The sequence below is a fragment of the Mastacembelus armatus genome, chromosome 19, assembly GCF_900324485.2.
Source record: "Mastacembelus armatus chromosome 19, fMasArm1.2, whole genome shotgun sequence".
Lineage (NCBI taxonomy): Eukaryota > Metazoa > Chordata > Actinopteri > Synbranchiformes > Mastacembelidae > Mastacembelus > Mastacembelus armatus.
In genome coordinates this window covers 10,757,755-10,778,930 of record NC_046651.1, presented here as the reverse complement: position 1 = coordinate 10,778,930, position 21,176 = coordinate 10,757,755, and the positions used below count along the sequence as shown (strand labels likewise).

The 21,176-nt window shown below is 40.7% G+C and overlaps 3 protein-coding genes across 5 annotated transcripts; 1 reads left to right on the top strand and 2 right to left on the bottom strand.

Annotated features, from left to right (window-relative positions):
• Positions 1–8,508: 8,508 nt before the first annotated feature.
• Positions 8,509–12,276, bottom strand: prrt2 (proline-rich transmembrane protein 2). The gene is made up of 5 exons (XM_026316005.1): positions 12,037–12,276; positions 10,276–10,555; positions 9,820–10,115; positions 9,592–9,721; positions 8,509–8,563 (listed from the first exon to the last, which is right to left on the bottom strand). The coding sequence occupies exons 2-5, from the start codon at positions 10,490–10,492 to the stop codon at positions 8,547–8,549; spliced, it is 660 nt and encodes a 219-aa protein (XP_026171790.1). The 5' UTR covers positions 10,493–10,555; positions 12,037–12,276; the 3' UTR covers positions 8,509–8,546.
• A 310-nt stretch (positions 12,277–12,586) lies between these two features.
• On the bottom strand, positions 12,587–18,887 carry kif22 (kinesin family member 22). 2 transcript variants are annotated; one of them, XM_026315984.2, is made up of 13 exons: positions 18,438–18,887; positions 17,951–18,163; positions 17,740–17,867; positions 17,105–17,256; positions 16,729–16,938; positions 15,995–16,391; positions 15,520–15,637; positions 15,011–15,131; positions 14,607–14,793; positions 14,123–14,205; positions 13,593–13,793; positions 13,384–13,443; positions 12,587–12,882 (listed from the first exon to the last, which is right to left on the bottom strand). In XM_026315984.2, the coding sequence occupies exons 2-13, from the start codon at positions 18,136–18,138 to the stop codon at positions 12,853–12,855; spliced, it is 1,875 nt and encodes a 624-aa protein (XP_026171769.1). In that variant the 5' UTR covers positions 18,139–18,163; positions 18,438–18,887; the 3' UTR covers positions 12,587–12,852. The 2 variants fall into 2 exon arrangements, with proteins under 2 accessions (XP_026171769.1, XP_026171770.1); XM_026315985.2 differs by having other exon boundaries at positions 12,589–12,882; positions 14,619–14,793.
• A 57-nt stretch (positions 18,888–18,944) lies between these two features.
• On the top strand, positions 18,945–20,834 carry pagr1 (PAXIP1 associated glutamate-rich protein 1). 2 transcript variants are annotated; one of them, XM_026316003.1, is made up of 5 exons: positions 18,945–19,102; positions 19,343–19,550; positions 19,801–20,134; positions 20,232–20,320; positions 20,446–20,834. In XM_026316003.1, exons 2-5 carry the CDS (start codon positions 19,367–19,369, stop codon positions 20,679–20,681), a joined length of 843 nt encoding a protein of 280 aa, XP_026171788.1. In that variant the 5' UTR covers positions 18,945–19,102; positions 19,343–19,366; the 3' UTR covers positions 20,682–20,834. The 2 variants fall into 2 exon arrangements, with proteins under 2 accessions (XP_026171788.1, XP_026171787.1); XM_026316002.1 differs by having other exon boundaries at positions 18,946–19,102; positions 19,340–19,550.
• Positions 20,835–21,176: the final 342 nt, after the last annotated feature.

Here is a 21,176-nt window from a genome sequence, read left to right as displayed (position 1 = left end):
AGTGGCATTTCTATGTAAATATATATGTCATTTCACTTGCTTTAATTGCTTGTCTTTTGGGAAAAGAACTGCATAAGTGTTCATTTTTTTATATTTATATTGATTTATTGTGCGCAGCCCTTGAATTTCTATTCTATTTTCTCCGTAGTTCCTCAGTGGTCTCTTTGTTTACGTACAGCTCAGAGTTAACACAATAAAGCCAACACTGCCACCTGGTCTTCAAGATCAACAACAGCAGCCTTTACTCTGACAGTGACATGAGCAGAAGGGATCAGCAGATGTGCAACAGCAGCATCAACAGTCTAACTCCTGTGCAAAGACACACCACGCCATGATTCTGGTATTACCAATGACTGGTCAGCTTAAAGTAAATGCAGTGAAGACATACATGCAGATATATGGAAGCTGATTATTGTACGGCAAAGTTAAAGGCCACCTCCACACAAAAATCTGTTTTCTTATCTTATTTTTAAACCCCATAAATATCAGTTCTCAACAATACTGGCTGGTATATGGCCATAGATAGTCACTAACAGGTTGTTTTCACATTCTGCTGCTGAAGGGTGTGGACGTCCTGATATCTGAGGTTCAGAAATACAGAAGAAAGTAAAAGTTATGACACCACAAATCTTCATGATTATTCATCTGGTAACATTAATATCTGCTGATAGCAAATTTTCCAAATTTGTGTAGTGTTTGGATATAAATCCCCTGCAAATGTGTGTGTTTTAAAAGCAAACGTCAGAGTGTAATCGTACAAATTATTTAACTTTTTGGCTACGCAATTTATTTACTGCTTAACATTGGATTATATGAGACATGTCCCTCACTAGTAGTAACCTGAGTGCTAATGCTTATTTTGCTGCTAATAACCTCAGCTGGTTCTGTGTTAGTGGATTACAGAGTCATGAATGAGGCTTAAACATTTACAGCTGACCCTTCCCAAGTAAAATCCAAACAGAGTTAAAAACAATCAAGACAGAAGATTACACAGAAAATACAGTGTGATTACTGCTGCCACTGCTACCAGGAGAATTGTGTGCAAATGTGTCCATACCTCACACAATAATGACTTTTAAAGGTACAAAATAATATAAAATAATCAATAACACATTTACCTTCACAATATGTTGAAATGAGGGGCTGTGATTCTGGTGTCATTTGTAAAGTGTAAAATAAGAGAAAGCACTAATTATCACAGTAAAATAAAATAGTATAAGCTTTACTGATAAATGAGATGTTCAACCACTCAGCAATTTGAACTGCCAACAACACAGTGTCCAAGCCCATTAAAACAAATATCGTGCTCTGGGTTGTCACTGAAGCACAAAACAATGACCAACCGCACTGCACTCTGTTAAAATAAGTGAGTACCATGAAATCAGGATTTTCTCTAAAACTACTCAACCGCAATTTCTATAAAAATATGTGCAAAAGTAAACCTGACTAGGCCAGATTTGATTAATGAGCCTTACAACTTTACATTAGCTCACTTTTTTCATCCATGTTGACAGAGAAATTTTCCCTTTCGCTGCACAGGTGAAGTGTCTATACTAGAGGCGTTCAGGGACCACAGGTAGCGTAGTTCACCCATGTTTCTGAAACAAGACCAATACAGGACACCAGGGGACGGGTACTTCATTCCCAATAACGAACAAAGACTAGATGTTTGTTTGTTTTTTTTCATGCCCTTTTTAGGTCTTTGAACCTTTTCTGTGTTTCATAGCAGAGTATTGATATAGGTCTTTGAACGTCTCTCAAAACAGTAACATTTTGAACATTTCGTCTTTAAATTTAATCACCACACTTAATACTGAAACACAGCACGGCACTGAAATATTTTATTTCAAAAAAATCTTCTTTCTCAATTAATGTGGTTTGAATTTACACTCCCTCTTTCCCTTCCTTTTTGACTGATCAGCATGAGTGTCAAGTGAAGGGTGTTTCTGGTAAACATACTCCACTCTTCAGCATTATGCATGAACAGCGTCAGGCTGAAAGGCTCACCATGAGCTGACCAAGTGTCTGAGTCAGACATTTCACCAGAGGCTCAGTTTTGGTTTTTAAATAGAAAAGACGATCCACATTTAAAGCTGATGTGCAATTTTTGGTTATTGTGCATTTTTCATGCACCCAGAGTGGAAAGAATAAGTGCTTTGCAAAATCAGATATGGCCTCTATTGTTTCACCTTAGTCGGGATTTGTTCTTTACTGGGATCAAACGCACCAATACGACTCTGGATGTCTGCCCTATATAGATCCACAAAAACACTGTCTCTTAATGAAAAAACTGCAAAGTGCTCTGCAAAGTAGACTCTATTAAACATGTAGTGTAAATTAAACTACCGTTATTAAATTAAAATAATTGAAAAACAGTTTAAAGGAGTACCCATTTCATCATTGCATAGAAAAATAGTTGTATTTATAATTTCAGAAACATTTTTCTAAAAATTTTCATCCATGAATTATGACGTAACCGCTTAGCGCCATTTTCTGACAGAGCTAAATGTTGGGACAGCTAACGTTAGCCAAACACGATGTTACAGCTAATGTGCTAATAGGACATAAAGTAGGACTAACTAAAGTTATTCCAATCATTGCTCTGACTCATTAGAAAGTTAGCTAATACAAGAACACAGTACTTACCAAGAACAGCAACACTTTCCAACTGCAAGTTACGATCCCATCTCCAACTCCTTTACGTCGCTTGAAACGTCAAGTTAGTTTGTCCTCTTCGCTAATATTCTCCACAAATGACCGAGGTTTTGGTCACAGTTAATGCCGAGAAACAACTATATGTGCAGCCTGCACAGACACAGAAAGTTATCGAAAAAAAACGACCGAGAAACACAAGAAATTTCCATAAAGTAAAAACGCGACCAATTCCAGCAACAATTAGCCAAGTTCAACTTCCCCCTCCGCCTACGTCATATCACGTGGTGCAGATTTGAGAAATACTTTCTTCATCATTTCTGTAAAACTAAGATTTCTCCTTTAGAAGGGTATTTTAAAGGCAGATTAATTATGAATTTAGAAAAATAAAAAGCTGTCATATGCTCTATAATATATTTTTTTGGATGGAGCAATAGCAACAATATCTCAAATACAAGTAAAACACCACTTCACAAAACAGTATATCTCGCTACCAACCATCTGGCAGTCTGATGCATTGAAAGGGTTAGGATTTTAAAAGCAAAGCACATTGCTGTTTGCTTTGTGAGGATAAAAGATCTCTTTGTAGCAGCCTGTGTTGCTGAGCTATTGTTGATACCTCCATTAAAACCATGCAAACATTCATGCAAGCTGAAGACATTTCTGCACGTTTGTCTCAAATCAATACACAGGGGGCAACATAATAGATATTTCACTGTAAGAAAAATCAGGTGCAGTGGTGCTACTGAAAAGTAAACATAAAAAGAGTAATAAAGACACCACAGTATAAAGTCCCTCTTGAATACCGCAGGCAAAATAAGACCCTTGAAAGAAATATTACAGTGATATTTCAGTGAGAAGGTACAGAGCTGCTCTGACTCCACTGAGGTTTTTATTACATAGCCAGTAATGAGCACATTACTGCCACCTAGCAAGTATAGTTATGAAGTATGGTTATTAAGGTTGCAGCTAGAAGAGGATGCTGAAGTGTGGCAGCAGTGCTGTACAGTAATAAGGGGTCATTATTGTGAGTTTATAAGTAGATTTGCATGAATTTTAAAAGCCTCTGCTCCTCTCATCTTATCATGCTCATTACCGCCAGCTGTTCAAATAGTCAATCTATTCTTCATGCCCACTGTGCTGTGTCCATCCATCCATTAACTGTACCACTAATCCTATGTAGGGTCACAGGGCGGGGGGATTGATCCCAGCTGACATTGGATGAAAGGCAGGATGCACCAGGTCACCAGTCTATGACGACTATGTTTTTTAATTTGACTTTAACGCTCACTACTACACACTGCTGCTGTTGCCAGGCATTCATTAAATAACAGATAATGGATCTCAAGAGACTTCCAGGTTTAATAAAGGTTAAATTAATTTTTTTTTAACTGTTTTAAAAAACTAAATGTGCCATTTACCTTTACACAGTCGTCAGTGGGTATACAGACAAACCTAACTATTCCTTAACATTACATAGACATAAGTATGAAAAACATTGGCTCATTAACACCTCACTAACTCACATAATTTTATGCAGCTTTCTACTTGAAGAAAGTCACGCAGAGCAAAATGAGGTTGTGTTGCCTTCTGTTTAATATTCAGGTGCACACTGATATGTTTTTCCTTTTTGAGAGTTTTTAATGGTAGGTTACATCTGCACATAATGAAATAAATATCCATCCATTATCTATACCTGCTTAGTCCTTAACCAGCATCACAGGGATCTGTTGGAGCCTATCCCAGCTCTCTTTGGGTGAAAGGCAGGGGTACACCCTGGACAGGTCACCAGTCCATCACAGGGCCACATAGAGACCAACAACCTCACACACTCACACTCACTCCTATGGGCAATTTAGAGTCACCAATCAACCTGACATACATGTTTTTGGACTGTGGGAGGAAACCAGAGTACCTGGAGAAAACCCACACAAGCACAGGGAGAACATGCAAACTCCACACAGAAAGGTCCCTGCTGGGTTTCAAACCAGGAACCTTCTTGCTGTGAGGCAAACAGTGCTAACCACTAATGCACCGGGCTGCTTATGAAATAAAGTTATATTTTATTTGCAAAAAAATGTAAATTATGTTGAGCCAAACTAGTTTGACAATAACTTACCTTATATTATGCACCTGAGGTAATTTCACTGTGTGCAGAAATGAACAGTCAACAACAAGTGTTTTTGTTTTTCACAGTTTGACTTGTCACAGTAGAAAAACCACAGATGTAAATAATAAAATGAATGGTGGCTAAAATCCATTTAGCTGCTTCAGATTCAGGGTCCTGGTGCAATCTGGCTCACTGTCATCACTTACTGGGACACTTCAATATAACAGAGCTCTTAATGTTATTGCCAAAGTCTGTCCCTTTTTTACTCTGACAAGTGAACGTGTATGGTAGCTCATGGCAGACATGTTGACAGACTATATTAATGAAGGCCTCGTTTCATTTAAATTTATAAGAAATCCATGCCAGGCTAAGCCAAAGTACATAATAAAAGAGGCCTGGAACTGAAATGAGCACAATCACAATGTCTGCCATGTATACACAGCTTTGACAGTTTGGATAACAACCATCGGGAGGTTTCTTCAGTCAATGTTGAATATTTGTTGTGACAGCAAATGAAAAAATGATACAAGAAGAGCATGGGTGAGACATAATGGCTCTTTCCAAAGAGAAAATCAACAACAATCCATTTATACATTAATTCATGCTCAGAATGATAATTTTTTCAGCTGGAGCCCCCTCTATAAACGAAGCAGGCACTAACAGAGCAGCATCGGCACAGGTCAATACTTCTCGTTAGGCTGTTTCTTTCCGTGTAGACTGACGGGATGATCATGATGCATCCAAACGCTGCCAAGTTGACTCACAGCCTCAGTGTTTATGTGACCCAGCTAGATTATCCCTGACCCACTTACTGCATCTGGATGTGACTCTGTCTGGTATACTGATCCCTTTTCGAGCCACACTGTACATCTACTGTTAAATTAGCTGAGTCCAAAGAAAAATACCTTTAGCTGTCTCATTCTTGGTGAGGGGGAATCTGCTGTTGTCAGTGCTGTTATATTTCTGCTAATGTGATTGTTTTGTCTCTGTCTGCTGCCTCGTAAACATTTTTTCAAATTTTGACAGCAATTTATTTTTATACAAGATATAGCCATATTTTATATATACAATGTTATTTCACCAGTGCACTCGCTTAACTAGGAGCTATGCATCTCATTATTTAAGCCAATGGCTTCCATTCATTTGATGTATTTTCATATAACTTATTTAAACATAGCCAATGTCAAAGCAAATATCACTACTGCACCTGTAATAACTGTGAAGTTAAATTAGTTATTATAAGTAAATATCTCCTGCTAATCTGCTTATTTCCTGTACTGATTCAATATATCAGGTACTGTGTTCTGACGGCCATTGCAGTACAGGACGTGCTACACTATTATTGTTCTTTAGTCAGGAACAATTTACTATAAACAACACTTTTCTTTTTCCTTATGATGTTCAAACTCCTTTTGCCCATTCAATGTTTTTGCCGCAGTCATCAGAGGCTCTAGTTCTCATTACAGCCCACCACACACTGTATCTCCCTGGCTCAGGGCCTCTCCCCTCAGCATTTTGTTCTTCCTGCTGTCTCCACTCCAGAGCCTGACAGCAGCAGGCGCTTTCCACCCCTGCAGCTTACACAGTCACAATACAAAGAATTACATTAATTATTTAATGTATGTTTTTTTTCCCCCCTTTTACTCTCATCTGCTAAATTACAAAACACAAGCTCTGCTCAAAAGCTAAGCTCCCTGGATATTGGTCACTTTTGACAGTCACCCTCTCTCACAGAAACAAAATCTCTTTAGTCTCCACTGCTCCCGCTGTCAAAACAACACTGAAAACATGCTACATGCATTGTGTCTTTATTATGAACTTGCTGCAGAAGTATAATATTCTAGGCGCCAGCTTGTCTTTGTTTTCTTTTTCAATTTCCGTCATCATACATTAATAAAAATCCACAACATGCCTATAACCACAAAGATTTTAGAAGCCTGGTGATAATGTAAGGTCAGAAGACAAGCTGACAGTTTCAGTGCCTATGTTAGATCATAACTACTTAATGCTAACTCATGTGAACTAGAGGATTATCACAATATTCAGATTTATATCTGCAGAATACACCAAAATGTTGATTATAATTAAATGCACATATTAAGAACTAACAGAGGAAAAAAAAATACCATATGAATCATTTCAGAAGCTTTTCTGCAGGTGAGACTTTCTGAAAAGTTGTGGCATTTCTGTACATGATTCAAAATCCCGAATACAGTAAATAAGCAGAGTTCTTGATGAATCTGTTGTTTCAGATCACAGTGAGAATCACAGGTAGGCAAAAGTTAGAGGTTAGTTAATGATATACAGGACATAATAGGAATAGTAAAGCAGATTCAAAAAGTAGTTCTCTACAGTACTGCATTCACACTGCTATTAGTATCTCACAGCCACAAACCATGTCTGAACTGGTTCTATACTAATCTATCAAAAGATCAACCCCCTATGTTTGACAACAAAGTGTGCACACATTACGCTGATATATTCGGGTGAAAACGACCTGTTTTTGGATTTTTTTCAAGGGTCAAAAAAAAAAAAGGAACCTGCCACAATCTGTCTGGTTTAAAAGTACAGGTGATCTGTGGATGAAGACCGAGGCTACAGCCACAACTTTGACTGTAATCACAAGCTATTTTGTTTTGTTAACCAAATCACGATGCCCCATACGCATAAAAATACTACCACCATCTGCCAGCTGTAACAGAGCACTTCAAGAGTTCTTACCTTAGGAAATCTTTTTCTTTTCAAAACGACCTTTTACAAACATTATCAAAAGATAGGAGGTTATAGATGACACAGTATAATTAGACTCAGTGTAAAACCAACATTGTAAGTATCTTGCTACAGTGTTTTGTTTTTTTTTTTGCATCCTTTCCCTGGCTCACAGTGGTCAGTGGTGTTGAGCAGATATACAGTAAAGTTGCAGCAGCATGACAGAATTTTCAGTGTTTCTCTCTACAACAACATTTCTATGATCAGAGTTGAAGAAACTTTCCCTCTAAATTCATTTTTTTGGCACATATTTTTCCTTGCAGTAATGACTGTGCCTTCTGTATGAGACTTTCCATAATCCCTTAGCACCCTTGATAAGCCTCTTTTTCAACCACTATTTTGCCACCCACTTCTCAAACACATGATGCACAGTGAGAGAACGTACTGTGATTGAAAGTGTTTATTCTCTGTGAGGGGAAATGGAAGAACTTCCGCTCTGTGATTCCATTGCATCATAAATCCCACAGCCTCTCCGTGTATCCAAGGGGATTTAACGGCAAGCTGAAGCTCTGATGCTTCCTGTCAGCGGTGTAGTGAAGGGTAGACTCGGCGGGACATTTTGTTGGGGCTTGCATGTGGCGCTGAAGCTGGGAGGCGATCGTTCCTGTTTCACATTCTGAAAACCACCCTGCACTGGTCTCCTCAGTTTCCCGTCACACTTGGAGCCAGTTCTGCAGGTGGTGATATGATTCTTGAAGATTTTGTGTCTTTCTCAAGAATCGCTCTGAATGTGTTGACCAGAATACAGAGGGACAGATTAGTCTGTCTACTCCCTTCTCCATCTTACATCAGATGGACAAAACCTCCCTCCCTGAATCAGAGCAGCAGTATTTGCATATTTTAAATTTTTTCCATTAGCAAAAGGGATTTATATAGATTACAGGAATATAAATAAGCACTGTATATCAGGTGCATATTTGTCACACATCCAGGTAATGACTAGGTGGTAAAGACGGTGGTGCAGGTGCGGGCCAGATGGTCAGTTGCCTTTTCCGGTTTCATCCTGGGATGAAACTCAGGTTTTCACATTTACTAAAAAAAGAAAAGGAAGCATATTAGTTGAAGGGCTATATATTCTGCAACTTAATATGGATGTATACACTTTCACAGACCACAGAGGACAGATATATAATAATAAAAAAGAGTTGTTGAGTTCCAGACCCCTTAACCTCATGTTTAGTGTGTTGCATTGCTCCCTTTTGCAGTCATTAGGTTAATTTGGACCTCTCTTGCTTTAGTGAGGCCCAGGCTGCAACTGTGTGCATTCAAGTATAGGACTATAGAACTAATGGGAAAAGGCAAATAATCATTTAACTAACTGACCCTTTGTGATATACAGTACTGCAAAAGACAAATACTAGTTTCTTTCTTAAGAAAGTCACTAATAAGTAATAATCACTGATCTGGTCTCAGAATCCCTTTATTTGCCAGGTACAGTAAACATTTATTTGTCTTGTGAGCTTATCAACAACTCACACACTGACATACAGTTTTTTTTTTACGTATACATGTGGTACAGGGACAAGAAGACTAAACATATAGTACAAGCAAATAGTGCAAGGCGTACAACAGATGGCAGACTACACATGTCACTCTACGGATACACACACAGCAATTCGAGGCGTGCACTCTGTTACAGCTGGAGGCTGGAAGCCACACATGCAAACACAGAAAAGTATGTCATAAAATGTAGATCTGGGACTGGTGCTAATGTGATTAATATGTTCTGATGTTTGTGTAGCGCTGACATAGTTTCTAAAGGCTAAAGTGCCACCGTGTACAAAGGCTCGTGCAGGCATTGTAAGTAGAGCAACGTTGTGCTAACGTCAGTGATTACAGTCAGATTGTGCTAACACAGCTAAATATTATATTGTAATAGGAAAAACAGTGAGAGTTGCAGATTTTTCTTTTTTTTTTGGCTATTGCTACAAATTAGGTGAACTGTCAGTTCGAAACGCACAAGAAGAAATGAGTTCAGGGGAAGGAATCAGCTGTGCAAAACTACACAGAGGGTAAAAGAAGGGAGGTTAAGGTTTAAAGGTCAGATTTGGGACACTCACTGGCCAGGTTGACAATGCAGGCGATGATAATGACCGTCCCTCCCACTAGTGACACCATGGAGAGCATCTTGGCCACACGTCCCAGACGCACAGCACCATCCAGGTTCCCCTGCTCAAGACTGTTCTTGGACTGTAAAAGATGATTTTCTTTAGCTTCATACAGATGTTTTAAAAAGTCATCATCAGTAAGCCCTTTGGCTAAAGCTAGAAAACAGATCTCATTCTTACCATTATGGAATAGACAAATCCCACAATGTTGATGGGCCAAACGGGGCAGAAACAAGCCAGGACGGACAGGAGGAGGTAGTCTTTAACCTTCGTCCGGTCCAAGGGTGGGTTGGTGGCGATGCTGGAGTGGCGAGAAAGCGATGGTCTGGGTGAGAAGGCAGTGTAGCCGATGGAGCCCGCCCTGCTCCCCTTCCTTGTCTTGCCATGATGGGGGTAAGAGATGGAGTGCTGTCTCCTGGGAGGAGAGGAGATGACCGGAGAGGTGCTCTCTGCAGGCGCTGAGTGGATCCCATTACCTACACAGGGGACAACAAGGACAGGCAAATGACTGAAAAACTGGAAGAGGTAAATGTGTGTGTGTTGTCCTTTTCATGTACCGGAATTTGATTTTGCCTGAGACAGCTGAGTGAGCAGCTGTGTGAGCCCCCCGCCCCTCACCTTAACTCAGTCACTTACTGTTCTTTAGCTTCTCGTTGATGACTATGACTAGCTCTCCTTTGGATTTGCTGCGGGATGGCCGCGTGTTGGCCGGGCTGCTGTTGCTGTGGATGAGATGTTCACCTCTGTTCACGGCGAGAGGAGCTTGGCTCGACAGAGAGCCCTCCTCGTCCAGCAGTGACGGCTGTTCCTCCCCGGGCCAACTGCCAGGAACGGGCATCATGTTCACAGCCATGCCAACAGCAAAATGAAGCCTGTGTTTGTGGTCAGTCCTGCGTGCGCTGCCGGTTCGTCACACCTGAAGGCCAGAAAATGGTTTTAACCATATTTACACACAGGTACCTCACATCTGCAGTGACTGGGATGGAGAAGGGAAACAGACAAGGGTGAGGCTGATGCTATTTTCTTAGTTCTTATTATATTTCCCATAATTTGATCAACAGCTAATGGCACTTGGGTGCTATGTCAAAATATTAATTCCAATAAAGGGGAGTATCATAAATTCTACACATCAGTGTCTGTTTGCAGGTCTTGTTGCATTACCTTCAAAAGCTGCAAAAAGCTGTGTGGAATCTGCATTAGCCCATATGAGCATAATAGAGAAGAAAACCAAATAGTCAAACCACATGGGAAAAAAAACAAGAGCATGTATAGCAACACCCACACAAACAGTACCTTACACTATTTGTGAGCAGTCACATGTGTACTTGTCCTCTGTAGTTTTGGAAAAAGAGGCCCCTGTGGCCATAACACTGCAAACATTTGCAGGTTTATCAGAGCTCACTAGGACACACTTAATGTGGACATGCCAATAAATACAAAGTGCTCAAGATGTTCTGTTGATTCATCTCCAAATAATGAATTAAGAAGTTCAACTCTTTGAAACATGGAAAAGACAGAGATGTTAAGCAGCTTAAGATTTTAATAATGATAAAGGCATTAAATGAAGTTGTTTACAAACATTTTGGTCTAATAACTAATGTGGATCACATTTTTTATTTCTCAAATTTCCTGATGAACCTGCAGCCTTTAACATTTGCTGCTTTATATTATTACAGTGTATGAAAATACTGTACAATAAATTGTGTCATCACATTAGATGTCCCCCCCCCCCCCATCTAGGTTGAGGAAAACATTAAGTGTGGGCTGGTTCTTGTTTATTCCAGTGAGGTTCAGCCCCATTTCCTTGCCAGTCATTTTCCTTCCGTCCCCAAATGTATTCAGCTTTAGCCGGTTTAGTTTGGAATCAGGCTCAGTATCACGATAAGCCTCTTTATTATCCACTTTGACTTCAGATAATAGAGCCTCATTTTTTTCAGCCCACGCTGAACGGTAAGTAAATGTGCTCAGATCTCACATGCAAACAGCAGATAACGAAAAAAAAAGCAGGTCACTATGACACGAGGAGTACAAAGGCATGGCAGATGGAGGCAGGGGATGGTAGCAGTCATGGTCTGTGTGCAGGTGTGTGCATATCATTATTTCATCATGTGTGTACACACACACACACACACACACACACACACGTAGTCCGGTTGTTGTGCACAGAACAAAGGCTTAGAGCACAGCAGGGAAACGATGGGGACAAAGGGAAACACTGTCAGTGAAGGAGGGGCTGGGCTGCTCGTTAATTAGCCTGATGCTGCTGTTTTCATGTGCACATTAAAAACACATCTTATGTTGGATTCTTTTAAATCACACTAGATCATTATGAAGCGAATAAACACCAGCTCCTGGGTAACATAAAGACAATCGACCATGAAGATAAATCAAACTGACCTTTTTAATCCAGCGCCTGTCTCAGCACAGCGGGAGCGTCCCTGCCTTTGGCATCGTGGCAACGTAAATCTACATCAGACGCGACTGGATTCCTCCTCCACAGCCGCGGTATGTTCGCAGACGCGTTTTGTCCACAAATCCCCGACAATGTCCTCGTTTATTTTTATTGTATGTGAAAGCTGAACGTGAGCGCAGCGGGGCTGGAGTAGCAGCGCAGTGTGCGGGGGATGGATGGGGAGTCTCCAGGATGCCGGGGTGGATCACAGAGGAGGGGAGGGGGTGAAATGGAAAGTGAAATCCACCAGACTACGTGGTGTAAGAGGAGGAGGAGAGGGGAGGTGGATTATAGCCTGGTCCTGTGCTTCGCCCCCAACAAAACACTGAATATGTATCTACTGCTGCATCCTCCCCTCCTGTCTGCTTAATAGAACTGACCTAGCAGGTCTTCAAAAACCGCACCAGGCCCTAAGTATTTACCGCAGGCTTGAATTGATGACCCGAGACTCAGCTTAGAGCAATGACTTTTGACACTCAGGTGAAGGTGACCATTAGATTTATTTATCAACATGACATAAACGCTCAAACATTCAATATCATGCCAGACGTTTGCAAAAAAGCTCTACTGCGCCATCATTTGGCCCAAAGTGGCTCCTACAAAAATATAATAAATGACAAAAGTTTCCATTCGTCGTCCACCATTTACAAGATAAACAGTGTAGACAACAAACAAAAGTGGTTAAGATTTAAAAAAAAAAAAAAAGAAAAAAAAAAAGTATGTACATTAGGCTTAGCTTTAGTTTAAAAATACAATAAAAATCATTTTCCCATGGCACTCAGGATGTTCGCCTGAAAAACAAGGAGGAAAAGGACATAAGCAAACCGAAAGAGAGACCATATCAGCATATTTAGAAATTGATTATGAGCTTAAATCTACAGGGAAGCTTTAGGCTAACATGCTGTTGTTTAGCCGTTATTACTGTGTTCACCATCTTTACATATTAATATGCTAATCTTTGTAAATTAGCTGTACCAGTGTTTATTCATAAATAAAAATTGGACGTTATGATGGCACTAGATGAAAAGTCAGGGCATCATTAAAGATATTACAATTTATTCTGTGGAGGACACTGACATCTGTACCCCAACCTTCAGTAATTCGACTTGTTTAATAAGTCGCCAGAGAAAGCGATTATTAAAATCAGTGCATTTATGCAATTCTTTCATGGAAATGTATTCAGTGTCTGTCAATATATTTCAGTCTGGACCAAAGTGTTGGAACAGCTAATGGGTTAACATGGAGCTTTAAAGAACCAGGAAAACAAACAAAACAAAATATCATTGGCTTACCTTCATGAAAGAGGAAAATCTCTTTCCTGTCATACCCTCAACCTTTAACAGATCTTCCAACTGGAAAACAACAAATAGTATAGAATCACTACAGGTAAAATCAAACTTTCACTCATCCAAGAGAGAAAAATGCTAAAGACGAGGTACTGCTGTGAGTTGAGTTGGATTAAAAACAAAATCTAAGAAGAGCCAACATTTTCTCCGCCTACCTTTGTGAAATGACCGTGGAGCTCCCTCCAGCCCAGGATGAGCTTTGCCTTCTTGTCACCAATCTGCTGCAGACCTTTTAGTTCTTTGAGGGACCCGGTGTTGAGAACCTGCAGGATTTTCTGCCTGGATTGCTCCAGCACTGATGTGTCGAGTTGGGACTCCCAGCAATTCTCCATTATGTTCTCCTTACCATCTGGAGGCTGATAGAGAAAAGATAAATACAGCACAAAATAAGTGAAACCAGACTACAACTGGCATTTTAAACAGTTATACAAAATGTGCAGTGCAATCAATGTGGTGTGATCTTTTAAATGTTAACACCGGTCTGGAAATTAAGTTGATTTTGAATTGATAGATTTGAGATATTACAGCATCGGTCAGGTCAAAATAAATAAATTCCTAGATTTAAAAAAAAAAAAAAAAAAAAAAAAAAACTGAAGCTAGAGCACTGCGTCAGCTTGTATCTAATGCTTGCAATTCTGCAGAAGTGCCAAGCTAAGCTCAGTGCAGCCAAGGCTCAGATGCTGACCTCAACCTGGTCTGAAAGCTTCTTCTTGACGCAGACGGACTGTTTGACGATCGCAAGCTGCTCAAGAGGCTGTAGCTGGGACACTGAGAGGGAGGAAACCACACACAAGTTCACGTTATACTCAGAATACAATCAAATATGATCAAATATTTGGTTTAGGGGGGGAAAAAAAAAAAAACAAACAAAAAAACAAAAGTTATTTCAAAGCCACAGCAGGTACTAAGGACAACTATCCTGCTCACTCTGAGCTGCTGAGGCGTGTTAAAAATAATTCATCATCATCATCTGATATCCTTTCAGGCTCCTGTATCATACTGCAGCTGATCATTAGCTCTAGTGATTCAATGTGACAGAATTAGTGAGCAACTACTCTTTAGGGAATCATGAACAGAGGAATACATGATTGGAAAGAGATTTCCCAGGGTCATGTTTTCTTACAGCACTTAAATGATTAACTTCCCTGTTAGATCCATCACTACTATACCTTCTAACTGACCTTGTAGGGGTTGGACCACAGCCTGCTGTTTATTGGGTTTAGTGGCATTTAACTGCTTTCTTTGCAGAGGAGCTGCGCTGTTCTTGAAGAGAGGCTCCTGTTTAGACTTTTCTCCAGCCAACTGACTCAAAAGCAGGGCCTTACTCTCAAACTCCCTTTGCTTCTCCTTCAGCTCCTGCAAAAACAAACAGCAACGTTGGCCATTGAAGCTATTTTGATTGATCAGTAAAGATCTGATTATCATGAGTATCAGCATCTGGTAAATTACATACAGGCAGAGATGAAGGCACAGAAAAGTCAAAAGGAAGGACAAGGCGTAGATGTAAATGATTACAACTTATTAGGTATGGTTACATATATAGTACAGTTTTAATGTGTGTTTGTGTTGTTACCTGAATCTCCTTGCGAGACTGAGCCACGTCTTTCAGCATGCCAAGTCTGTCTTTGTCCTGGCAGCTCATCATCAGTTTCTCCAGAGCTATTAGTCTGTCCATCACCGACTGCTCAGACAAACTGAAACGGCCACAAAAACCACAAATGAGAAGGAGCAGGTAGGCGCTGCTGGAATGGGAGCAGTATGATCAGAAACCAAAAGGTTAGCGAGGCTCAGGCCCAGACAGACTTGAAAACCTAATGATGTGGGGAGAAAGCAGTGCTCATCTCTCCCAGATGCTCCAGCATTCAGAGCAGCTGTAGCCTTTGGGAGCACAGCGGCTTGCTATAAAATCTTAGCCCAAAGCTTTGAGGCTGAAGTTTTTTTTGGATTGGACATAGACACGGAAATTGAATTTGAGGTAGGAGCTTTGAACACATGCAAATGCATTTCCTTCACACTCAAACATTACAGTCTGAGCAGCTACACAAATAATCAGTAGGTCACACTGTGCATGTGGTCTTCAACCTGTGAAAATGTGCTGAGGGCGCTGAAGAGTCCTGCTCAGGTTTCTTGTCCTCTTTCTTTTTCTTATGTGGCTCGACGCCAGACCCTCCCGCCCCATGGTCCTCTCTGGCTCGCTTCACTGGAGATGAAAGCACAGGGGAAATTAGCAGTTTAGTATTCAGCACACTCACAAGAGTCTAGGGTGGTAAACCTACCTTAGTTCAACTAATCTATATGTGAACATCATAAGACACAGATGTGGAATTCATTTGCTTAAAAATAAATAAACAGTGAATAGCTTGACACATAACAGCAATTACTAAAAGGTGAAAAAAACCCTGACCTAGCTTGAACAGAGAAAGCTGGCTAATTACTCTTAGTGAGTTCCCTTGGATCAAACTGTGTCAGAGCTTATTCTGGTTGTTCGCCCCTTTAATTTTCTTCTATACATCCAAGCCCCCTAAACAAGAAAAGCATTTCTCACTGTTTCACTCACCTGGCACAACAGGCACAGCCACAGTTTCTCGTGTGAAGGGCTTATTGACAATGAGCTTGGATTTGGCTGCAAAGTTGAGTGCACTAAATGTATCAAAATAGTATATGTACTCTGGCGCAATATTGGTGATCATGACGGAGTGCGCTGAGCCACCCAGAGAGTCTTGTAGCAGCCGTGTTAGTTTACTGTCTCTGTACGGCACACGAATAGCAGTGCCAGAGTTAAGAGAGTCTACGACTTTGCTAAGGGTGAAGAGAGACAGGTTGATGGCACCGCTCTCCTTCAGACGGATCCCCTGATTGCCGGTGCGACGGTTGTCCTCAGACCCAGCCAAGTCCACCAAGTACAGCTTCCCTGTCTGCTGTCGATGGGAGATGGCACGCTGAGTCCGTACAACCTATTTAATCAAAAAGATAAAAATAAAAACTTAGCTACAGTATTGGAAAAAATAATGACAGACTTAGAAAAGACAGCAAACTGTTTGTTTCTCTCCCATATTAATCCCAGAAAGCCCAGAGTTGGCTTGTGGGAATGTTGCAAGAGAGAACTGATCTTAGCACCAGCTACCAAATCCTGGCCTACTGCGCAGAGGCCATGACCTGTTAAGATGCTGTTCAATTGTCCACAAGATATCCATGCACAGACCACTTCAAACAAATAAAACTAGAGGACTCCCAAAGAGGACATTAAATGACCAAATCTTTTCCCCGTGCAGATGACATCACATATCAAACCTTGATGAGGAGAATAGCATGGCTGCGGCTGGAGCGCTGGTTTAGTTTGGTAGAGGCTGTGGTACGATTAAGGCTGGCAGGCACGAAATGTTTGTCAAAATCTGAGAAGGAGGAGATCGTTGTGTGGGTGAGGCCAGGGATTAAAATATTCTTGTCCTTGTCCTCCCGGATTGGCAGATCCTGGGAACTTGGTGATAGAAGATCTAGTACCTGGGAACAGGAGAGAGGGACAGATTGTACCAAGTCTCTCAAACATGATACAGCTTAATACTCAAAAATTATGTGCACAGAAAAGACACTGAAAAAGCACAATAGCTATAATTACAATCTATCACACGCCACCAAATAATTAAATGCGTATGCACAAGACCTTCACCTTCTCATTGTAAATTTCTAAATAAGACATGCCAATGCTGTAGTCCCATCCTTCGCCCTCCTCCTTGGCTTTAACCAGATTGAAGACTTCACGGACAGCACGAGGAATCACACCGGGCTGCTGTGGGTTGCCCAACATGGTGTGGGTCTTACCTGAGGGAGAAGACACAGTTAAATTAAAATGCATTTAGGAAGTCCATTTGTACAGCACATTTCTGTACACAGACAACTCAAAGCCCTTTAGATAATATGAGAGAAAAAAAAAAAAAAAAAAAAAAACACAGCATAGAAGCAAATTCCATTTTAAAACAAATAAAAACAGCACTTAAACAACTTTTACAAGATCCTGACATGACAAGTGTGACAAAATATGCACAATTTTTGAAAATGTATATAATAAGGATTTAAGGACAACAGTCAAACCTGTTTATAAATTTAAAAAAAAGAACTTTGGGGCCATGAAAAATATCTACATTAAACATATGAAACATTTAAATATTTGGATTGCTGCATTCAAAATATTAACTTGTAATCGTTTATACCACCTCTGGCTAAATTTCTTTGTAATACTTTTATATAAATCAGGAGAAAATCAGCAAAACCTGAGCTAAGAGACACAATACTGTGATAACATACCAGCTCCCGTTGGGCCATAGGCGAACACACTAGCATTTTGTCCGTTCAGTATGTGTGGTAGAATTGGCTTCACTGATGACAGAAAAACCTCTTGCTGTGTTGTTTGCTCGCCATGAAAAACGTCAAAACTGAAAACACACACGACGACACTATTAGAAATGATATCATTATTTAGAAATCATCACAGTCGGCTTATGCTGAAGACACGGACTGGTATTTCACTGTCTCCATAGCGTTCCTCCAGTTGATGATTTCCAGGTTCTGGGAGTCGAGGCCTCTTACACACGGTCCCTCATCTTTCTCGTCTTGCTTGCTCATGTAAGGTCGCAGCCGGACCGCAACCCGAACCCTGGACGTCTTCTTGTTTCCCCCATCTGCTGCGGACACACGCTGAGCCATGTTTGAGCTCACAAAAACCAAAGGCCTGGACAATAACAAGCCGAGTTAGCCATAATACAACGTTAGCGTTAAATTAAGACGGTGTAACAATATTAACAGGTGTGTCTGGCTTTAAATGTCATACAAACAAAGAATCACAATGATGAGCTAATTTAGTAATACTGGGAGTAATCAGATAAACAAGTTAACGTTAACTAGAGGCCAGGTTAGCGTTAGCGGCTTCTCAACTCTAACAAATGATATTAAACAAGAAAAATCGCCACTGTACCAAGTGTTTTCCCCTCTGACTTTAAACTTACCGATGTTTGTTGCAGATTCCTAGTACATTCCTCTTGTTATTCACTAAATCTAACTCTTAACAACATTGCAGACGCCGTCTTTTAACAATGGCGACCAGGAGCCTTAACGTTTAACCGAGCAGTTTTCAAATCAGGAGCGCCCACACCGGAAACAGCCACTAACCAATCAGAGGCCGCTTAAAAAACTCGCGCCTATTTGACGTCGAGTACTCTCGTTTGTATGTATAGATTTGGTAGATGCGTCATGCCATGTACACGTACACGCATGACTCTTCAAATATGATATTAACGTAAATAGTAAAGTAAAACATGTTTATTAAAAATTCATCCCGTATTCCTGTAATGCTATATGATTGCGCTCCTCACAGGAAGTCGTTCCAATCGTAGATCTCTAAAACAAACACGTTTCCTGCTGTCGGACACTCACGGCGTTTAAGGACAATCCACATGGTTTTAAATCAGTGGGACTGCGCAGCTTCGCAGAAGCAGCTAGAACGTCACCATTGTTTGCAGTCCAAAATGGCGCTTTGTTTACGTCTCTATATAGTCGTCTGTTATTCCTAGCAAGTCTCATGGAGAGCTTTGGCGATTTTATCCACCGGGCAGGATAATTTAACCTAACATTTCACCACAACAACACTGACCCGGCACAAATCGGACATTCGGTAATGACATACGTTGCCTAATTGTATTTACTAACCGCTATTTAGAAATAGCTAGTTAGCGGTTAGGATTGGCGCTAGCCAAGTTAGCTGGTTAAGTCAAATAACATACGTTTTAATTGTGGCTCTGGTGGTTGTTTATCATTCGGAAAATTTAGCAATTATCGCCAGGCTATATTTTATTGTAAGCCTGTCAACGCTATAGTTACTTCCGGCTGTAACATTGGTGCGTCTTTTTAGCAGATCAGTGGCTGTAAATTTGGGAGGATGCAGGCTGAAGCCACAGAATCGTCGCTGAGTGAGAGGATAGAGGCTCTGGGTGTGAAGGACACAGAAAAACCCGCAGCAGGCAAAGATGAAGACGAGAGCAAGTCAGAGCAACAGGACACGGAGATGACAGCTGCCGCAGAGGAAGACGAGGAGGAGGAGACTACAACCAAGGATGAAAAAGGTAATTCAGTTAGTATCTGCGGCTGCACATCTCAAAAATACACAATGTGTTTTTAACCACTGAGGAAAAACTGTGTACAAAACCTGGGGCACACACTGGCAAAGTACATCGTGTTGATTTTTCACATATACAATACAACACATGCAGCAAAAAAGAGCCTTTCCTCAAATATTACTGCTGTCTCACCAATGTGTGTAAGCCTGTGTCAAAGTGACTTTCTACTCCCTTTTTTTTTTTACTGGTTTCTCAGATGGAGATGCAGATGTAGCAGAAGGGGAGGCTAACAAGGATGAAGCCCAGCCAGACACAGGGGTGGATAGTGAAGAAGGAAAGCCGGCTGCAAAAGTGGATGATGAATGGGAGCTTGCATACAGTGACGAAGAAATTGAGGACCCGAAAAACTGGATGCCCCCTCCTGCTGAGATCAAAAGACTCTATGAGATCCTTGCTAAAGGGGAGATGCTGGAACTGAACTTTGTGCCCCTTTCTAGAAGGCCCCCTACACCTGAACGTACCCCCTCCCCTGAAAGAGATGATGATGAAGAGGCGGCGAAGGATAGAGAGAGGGAAGAAAAAGAACGCAAGTCAGTATCAGTATTATTTTTCCTTACAATCATTTCATCTCTACTTTGGTTTTTGTACTGATGCTGGGTGAGAAAACTCATGACTATATTTTTCCAGGCCACCAACCCCAACTGAGTTTGACTTTGATGAGGAGCAAATGCAAAGCACTCCAAAAAACGCTTTCATTAACAGGCGTAGAACACCAGGTACGACAAACCACTGAAAATCTCTTAAACTTGAAAAGCTGAATTAATGTTCCTCACTGTTGGATTTAACAGCTGTCTGAAAAAGTAAATTTGATTATTTTGTTTGGGCCTTCTTTCTCTCCCAGGGTCTTCAGCCCGCTCCTCTGTGAAAAGGGAAGCCCGGCTGGACAAAGTATTGTTAGACATGAAGCGCCATCGCAAGATCGAGGAGGACATCAGGCGTACAGGGCGAGATCTCTTCAAGATGGACAAGAAGCTAGAGGAGGCCCTGTCTCCAAACAGCCAGAAGGAGCGTGAGAAGGAGAGGGAACGAGACAGCAACCCCAACACGATCTTTTCCCCAAGACAGAGAAGATACTAAACAGATGAGGACTTGGCTAGAAGCAAATAAGCCCAAGAATTTATCAAGACTTTCTTAAAACTTTAATCTTTTTTTTTATGTAACAAGTTTTGTATGTTTTTTATGTGTGTTTTGTATGATAGAAATAAACATTTTAATCCTGGGGAACATTAACTTATCTGCTGTTGCAGGCAGCATGCAGTAAGGGGTGGCTTATTACTCCATTAGAACTAGTTTATAACAATGTGCTTTTACCGTTTGACCACATAAGTGTTTATAGTTACAGCTATATTGGAAGGTGGGGTAAAAAGCTGGACAATAGAGAGTGGGCATGGAAGCATTTCATTCAAAGAAAAAAAAAAAAAGATTTCAAAATTATTAAAAGATCTTTTCATTACAAGACACACTTGTGCTGTAATTGCATGAAAAGATCTTGTAATTACAAGTTAATGTAAATTATGGCAACATGACACCTCCTGCAGTGAAAGTGTTGACACAAATTAAGACTTTTTGAGT